Raw genomic sequence first — 7,175 nt, 5'->3', positions numbered from 1 at the left:
TTTATAAGAAAATTCACATGGTAGACATATATGGAGACCTGACACTGAGAACTCTGTAGATCTCAAATAATTGTGATTGGATCATTTGCAATTTAGATATTTATACAATGATTCTCTGGGTTTCATGTCATATTTTTTTAGGTCTAATCTACAATCTCAGCCACGTCATATAACAACAAAATTATATATATATATATTTATGATTTCTAACACATGTTCATATATAATAGGTGTAACAAATTTTAACAGTTTTTCAGATTTAAATTGCCATGCCAAAATGGAAGGTTGTGTTAGATATGATAATGGTTATTTGACAATCAACTGGATGAATTCATTGTGAAAATCGAATTTTTTATTTTTATTTTTTGAAAATTATTGACTGATGTTTTGGATACCGTTTTTAATACCCTTGTCTAATAATACCAGCAAAGAAAAAAAATTAAAGAAAATGTCTTTGAGTTTAATCCAATTAATTTTAATTGGATTTTTCACTAATTCTTAAATAAAGCTTGATTACAAAAACCTCCAATGTAACCAGATCAAAACATACACAGAACTTGTTGAAAAACTTTTCAAAAGATAGAAGAAAATCAGAAGATATACTGAATCTTATCAATTACCTAAGCACACACTAAATACCGATGTAAAATCTGAATTTGTAAAATCTAAATTCATAAATTACAAAAAAGTAAAGAGCAATATCATCACCTTGTCTCTTGTCTCTTTTTTTATGGTGATCACCTATACTTTGAATAATTTTCTCTTGATGAAATATTAAGTACTATATTGATAAGAGATTATAAATAGATTTACATATCATATTATAAACCAATTTTATATAATTAAGTTAAATTTAAAATTTACTCGTTGTCATAAAATTTGAAAAAAGATAAAAAAAATAATTTATAAATACAAACCATTTAGAAAAAAAAAAAACTCTCTTTACACTCACTGTATATATGAAAAAGAATTGATTTCTCTAACACGAAGGATTGTTTTTAAAAGAAATTTTTTTATAACAGATTATTTTAATCCAATTGGAGGTTGATGAATTATTACTTAATCTAATTGATTATTTGTTATTGACAAATTTTAAAGAAAACTTAGAATAATTAATTATACGTTCTGATTAATCCTAGTTGATTATCTACAAAACCCAGTTGAGTAATTTGTTATAAAATCACATAATAATCTGAAATGAGGAGAAGATAGTAATATAGGAAGTGATGTGTTGTATGAATGAATGATGTTTTGATGAGTGATATAGTAACCCTAAAAGTATAGGGAGAGAAGAGAGTAAAGTGGAGGAAGGTGAAATGAATTAGTTGCGCCGTGTTGTGGGTCTTTGTTTGACAGTGAAATAGGAAGGACCACAAAATATATATAACTGTCGAGTGTATCGCTGGAGAATTACTATGCTGTGATGTATGGCTTTTTTGGGTATGTGCTGCAACCTGTTGCTGTATGATATTGATGGATCCTTGTGCACAAACCTGCTAACTGTATGCTCATTAATTTGCACACTCATCAAGATCACTGCATCATATTCCTCAAGAAACATCATCCCTCTTACTACTCATACATCTTTATGTTTATCTCTCTCTCTCTCTCTGTAAAATCTCACTTCCACTTGTACTTAACACACCTATTACATTTCCTCACCATCCATAATTAATCAATGCTCACCATTATCAGATCCACATGCAACATCCTACACCTCGTTATTTCCTAGGTCTTTTTCTTTTTCTTTTTTCTAGTGAAACACCAAACGGATAAGCTTATGTTTGAATTCAAAACTGTAAATCAACTCTTGTTTTTTCTCCTTAAATTTCTGACCATGTTTCAAGACAAATTTGTAATAAAGCTTGGTTTCGGATCAAATTCAACTCAAATATTCTTTCGATTTTACCTTTTTAGCATATGTTTTGGCTTTCGGATTCAACACCAAATGTGAAAATTAACTCTATGTTAATGCAATGTTGTTTTGCTGCATAATTATTATTTTTTCTGCTACCTTTAATTACGTGAATTTAATTGCTAACACTTAGTTTTTTTAGAGATTTATAGAATACCGTTAAGTATAGATAAGCTAGCATAACTTAATAATCAGTAATTAGTAATTAGAAATTTTGAATCTATTCATTAAATTTTTTATAGATAAATTTTACAGTTTAAAGTATTTCGTATTTAACATGATTAAAACTATAACTAAAAAAAAAATGAAGTTCTGGAAAAAAAACAGTATTGAACACAATGCAGTTCTTTTGGAATCACTTTAAGCCTAACTTGTTCTTTCAAAAATGAAATAAAAAATTTACAAAAGTACTATAGTTTGTTGCTGACTGCTTCTACAGGTAAGAAAACACACACAGACATATATATATATATATATATATTGTATAATAGTGTGAGGTTTTATATATCAGACCAGAAAGTTTGCTAATAAAATTGTTTAGAAGTTCCTTGTTGATATACAAATAAAGTAAAAAGAGAAGAAGAAGAAATGATATACTACCATTTACTATCCCGAATATGAAGAATTGATTATGAACAACGTGGACGTATTATGATTTTTTTCTGTAATTTTCAATGGAAAAAGCTCTTTAATATATAATAGTAAAAACTAGGGACCTGGTTTGATGCCTGAACAAGCACATTAATCTCCTTATTCGTACACATAGTAACTGAAAAACAAAGGAAAGAAGTTACTACCTCAGTTAGTCACCTTCAGTACACACATACACGAGGGAAGAAGGAGGAAAACAGTAACCAACACTGATATGCAAATATCGTCGAAGGTGCAACATACCAGGTAATACAATTTTTTTTCCATTTGCATGCATCAAAGAAAAAGAAACTAACCTGAAAATGGTGTCATATTCTAACACGCAAGTGAACTTTCTCACTTCACCTCCCTCACTAAAATATAAATTGAAGCCATTATTTTTCTCCCAAATGCCCCATTTATATATATATATATATATATATATTAAGATTGACCATCTAATCATCATCAATCTCTATACATAAACCCTCAGTTAACTCTTGCTTACACGACGCACGTGAGACTGTCACAGATACTAGGCTCTCAAATTTCTGTGCTTCTTACACGAGTCATGACACTAGCCATATATTTCACTCAGTGGTTTTGGTTTTCTTTGTTGAGCTTTAGGCCGTAATTCTCCCACAAGTTTCCACCCTCACTGCTCATCAAGAAGGGGAAGCAGCTATCAGAGGGATCAACGTTTCCAGCATTGCATTTTGAAGGTGAAGAACTATTATTTGTTTGTAGCCTCTCAATCTCTTTTCCTTGATCACTGATATCATCACAGTAGGCACTTCCTTGGTCGTATAAGGAAGATTGTCGATGATCATCATTGTTCTTGAAGAAAAAGCTGTTTCTAGTGTTTTCCTTGCACTTCTTGCTCCCTTCCTTTTCACCCTCCCTTGGATAGTTACTGATACTTTCCCATTTCTCTTTGCACATCAAAGCACTCCTTTCGTAGCCAAAACAAGCCATTTTGGTTGCTACTACCTCCCATGAAACCTCTTCAGAAATTTCGCTGCATGGAAACCTTGTCTCTATCTCAGCTCTCAGCTGTTGAAGCCTTGTAATTTCAGATTCTGGCCACCTATCACCACCTCTGATAACATTGCAGCTGTTTAAGATTTCACTCTCATCTTCATTATTCTGGTTTTCACTGTGGTTTTGAACTTCAGCAGCCGTTACATTGATACCATCATTGGGAGTTTCAGGCTTCATTATTTCTCTTCCAGTTAGCTTTTGTAAAGCCTCCATTAGAGCAGCATCCCTGGCTTCAATCCACGCTCTCTCTTTGGCCCAAAACTTTTGCTCCCTCTCTAACCTGTTTGCCTCTTGTTTTCTCCACTCTTCCTCTCTTAACATCCTCTCCTTCTCCTTCTCTTCCAGTGTCTTCACAAGTTTATCCAACCACTCCTTCTGCTTCTCCACAAGCTTCCTCATCTGTGAGTCAATGAAGTCTTTTATCTTCACCTTCCAACTCCTCCCACTGTTCCTCTTTCTCCTCTTCTCTATGGACTCATTCTCCATACTGTGGTGGTCATTGTCATCATCAGATGATGTTGTATCAAAGTTAGTGGAGTTGGTGAGGCTGAGGCTATCACAATGCTTGCTATTGTGAGACTGAAACTTATCTTGATTTGTCTGGGAGGGGTCATGGCTGCTTGCTTGAAAATGAATGCTGCCAACAACATTGGTTTCTGGGACTGAAACTGTGCTACTGTTTTCTCCATACAAGGCTTCAAGTTGACGAAAGAATCTGTAATGCTTCCCATCATGTCTCCCCGCCTTACCATCCTTTGTCTTCTTGTAATACTTGTACAAATTCTCAAACTTCTCCCTGCACTTTTTCCCACTCCTTTGATATCCATGTTCTTCAGACATGATCCTGAGACCACCGGCACAATCAAAAGTGAAATGGGTGTGGAAGACATTAAACAGGAAAAGGCAACAAGAACTATTGCAGAATAGAACCCTAGTTCTCAAAGAAACAGCCCTCCCTCGATCATCCCATGTGACGACGAACTTTTTTGGCATTTAATTAATGATTTTATGCAATGCCATGCAGTGACGTTTTTAGGTTCTTGGTGCCTAGTTATAGCAAGCAAAACAAAGCATGCCACACTGCAATTGCCACATAAGTGAGACTTCGAAGGAAGAGCCTCGGCTCGGTGTCATTTCATACGATGGAATCAGAAGAGAGGTGCAAATGCATCGGAATGGTCAATGAATTTTCAACACCCAAAAACAAATAATGAAACAAAGGGAACGAAATCTTGCACCTAAAAGATGGGTACAAAATTTCAAAATGCAAAACCAGACTGTCATACAAACCGTACTAGAATCGGTATACACACATAAACTTAATGCTTTTGAGTACACGATCAATAGTCGCAAATTCAATATACAAACATAAACAGCTTCTGCACACTGTATAGTTTTTTCCCACGAAAGAGAAGGTTAACAAAATTAATGCATTCCGCTACATGTCGTAGTTTCCAAAACTCCCAACGACAAAATTAACGTCAAGTCCATCCATGTCATCTCACAATTAACTAAATCGCGGAAGCATCACATGTGCATCCAATTTAGTAGGTTGCCCTCAATATTTCTTTTTTCCAAAAATCCAAACAGACTACACCAAAATTATCATTTTAAAATTCTCAACCCGAATCTATAGAAATTGAAGAGAAAAAAGTAAGTGCTATCGAAGAAGAAGAATTGTTAAATCTAAAATATAACTCTGTAATTTAGATAGATTTTACCCTCAAAATATTCAATAGAAAACTTCTCTTCGAACCTGTAATCAACTTATGCACTCTATAAATAAAGAACGTAAATTAATTAAATTTCTATAGTAACCTAAAATCAAGTTATGCAGTGAAGTTGAAGAAGTTAAAGAATAGAGTTTCTGATTAACTTATTATGCAGTGTATATGGAGAAGTTAGATTTATGCAGAAGTTAAAAAGAACGAATATCGTACCTAGAGACTTCATCCCATAAGGGTCCTTTGTGGTTAGCCTCTTTGAATTTAGGGTCCAAGCGAGATCTGATCTCAAGGAGAGTGAGGGTCTCTTGTCTGGGCCATCTTCCAGTGGAGGGGTCCCCACCGATGCAACCTGCACCCTCGGCATCAAAGGTGGGTGGAGTGGGTAGAGTCATGGTGGCTGCTGCTGCAGCAGCAGCAGCAGCAGCAGAATCGTGGGGTGTGGAAGTGAAGTCGTGAAGGCTAGGTGGCATTATGTCACGACCGAACATCATAACCTCGTAGTGTTGTTGCTGCTGCTGGGGAGTGGGCAAGGGTGTGAGATTCCGGTGGCCCGGGAAAAGCTCCGCCGTTGGGTGGGGTGGCATGGAGAGGAAGGCGTTGTGGGAAGTCCTCGGCCCATTGACGACTTGCCTGAGATCGTTGACGCCAAAGTGGTGCTGATGTTGATGTTGATGCTGCTGGTGGTGATGGTGATGGTGATGCTGATGATGGTGATGGCGGTGGTGGTGATGGTGATCTTCCATTTCCATGAATGGGAGTTGAGAGAGAAAGAGGGTGTGATGAATTGGAAATAAGGGTGGAGAGAGAGAAGGGAGAGTGGTAGAAGCGGCAGAGTCGGATCCTGTCGTGCACGAAAAAGCTCAAAATTTGAGCTGAGGACTATGGTCCCATCCCATGTCCATGTGTATGCTTGTGATGTTGTATATGTATATGTATGAGACTGAGACTACAGAGAGAGAGAGAGAGAGAGAGAGAGAGAGAGAGAGAGAGAGAGAGAGAGTGACACTGTTTGTGTTTGTTTAAACTATAGTATATAGTATTAGTGTTGGAGTGTTTGGGATATGTTATCTGTCTATTTGGGTTTTGGAAGAACAATGCTGTTTCCTTCTGTGTCTTTGTTGAGAACAGTGTGGAGAGTGGGGTTGAAGTGCTTGGAAGAAGCCAGCAAAAAGGGTCTAAGCCCTAAGCCACAAACACAAACATCAATATATGTATGTGTATATATGTTCCACACAAATTATTAAATCTCTTAATTAATTACCTCTTCCATTTTATTACAGATTATTATTCAAATCAGAGTTTAAGTTCCACTTCTTTTGGATCGCCTCCACCAACTAAACATTCCAAATTCTCTACATTTTCTTTCGTATAGTTGTTATGTCCACTTTTTAAAATATATTGCTGCTGATATATCAAAATTTTCTTTTAATATATTTTAAAATAACACAATCAATGTTTATAAACTACAGTACAATACTACCACTAAAAACAGGAAATCCAAATTCTAATTTTACTATCAGTAATACATTTTCATCTTGAATCATTTTTTAAGCAAGAACAATTAATAACGTTTCATGTAAAAGAAAAATATATATCACCTTTTTTTAAAAACAAATCAATTTTCTCTTTTGAACTATTAAATTATGCATTATTATTATTTAAATAATTGTTATATATATATATAAATGTGTATGTATATATGTATGTATTTGTGTGTTTAGTATAATAATCTAATTTTTATTTCTTTACCTTTTTTCAAATATTATCTTCTAAAGTTTTGAAATTTTGGTTTCAATAAAATTTAGAATAACATTGTTTAATCTATTTGTGAAATTGTAAATCACAAATAGAATTTACAAGAC

At 34.5% G+C, this 7,175-nt stretch overlaps 1 protein-coding gene across 1 annotated transcript; it reads right to left on the bottom strand.

The window, feature by feature from the left end:
* Positions 1 to 2,650: 2,650 nt before the first annotated feature.
* On the bottom strand, positions 2,651 to 6,300 carry LOC108325372 (trihelix transcription factor PTL). The gene is made up of 2 exons (XM_017558437.2): positions 5,527 to 6,300; positions 2,651 to 4,430 (listed from the first exon to the last, which is right to left on the bottom strand). The coding sequence occupies exons 1-2, from the start codon at positions 6,060 to 6,062 to the stop codon at positions 3,140 to 3,142; spliced, it is 1,827 nt and encodes a 608-aa protein (XP_017413926.1). The 5' UTR covers positions 6,063 to 6,300; the 3' UTR covers positions 2,651 to 3,139.
* Positions 6,301 to 7,175: the final 875 nt, after the last annotated feature.

The sequence above is a fragment of the Vigna angularis genome, chromosome 3 (assembly GCF_016808095.1).
Source record: "Vigna angularis cultivar LongXiaoDou No.4 chromosome 3, ASM1680809v1, whole genome shotgun sequence".
In the NCBI taxonomy this organism is placed as follows: Eukaryota; Viridiplantae; Streptophyta; class Magnoliopsida; order Fabales; family Fabaceae; genus Vigna; species Vigna angularis.
This window is presented reverse-complemented; position numbering and strand designations above follow the sequence as displayed.

Bases quoted from the DNA above. Each gene is read 5' to 3' on its own strand.
- LOC108325372 (XM_017558437.2), bottom strand. From the start codon at position 6,062: ATGGAAATGGAAGATCACCATCACCACCACCGCCATCACCATCATCAG. The intron at 4,431-5,526 runs GTACGATATTCG...CGGTGGTCTCAG, and splicing joins TTATGGGATGAAGTCTCTAG to GATCATGTCTGAAGAACATG.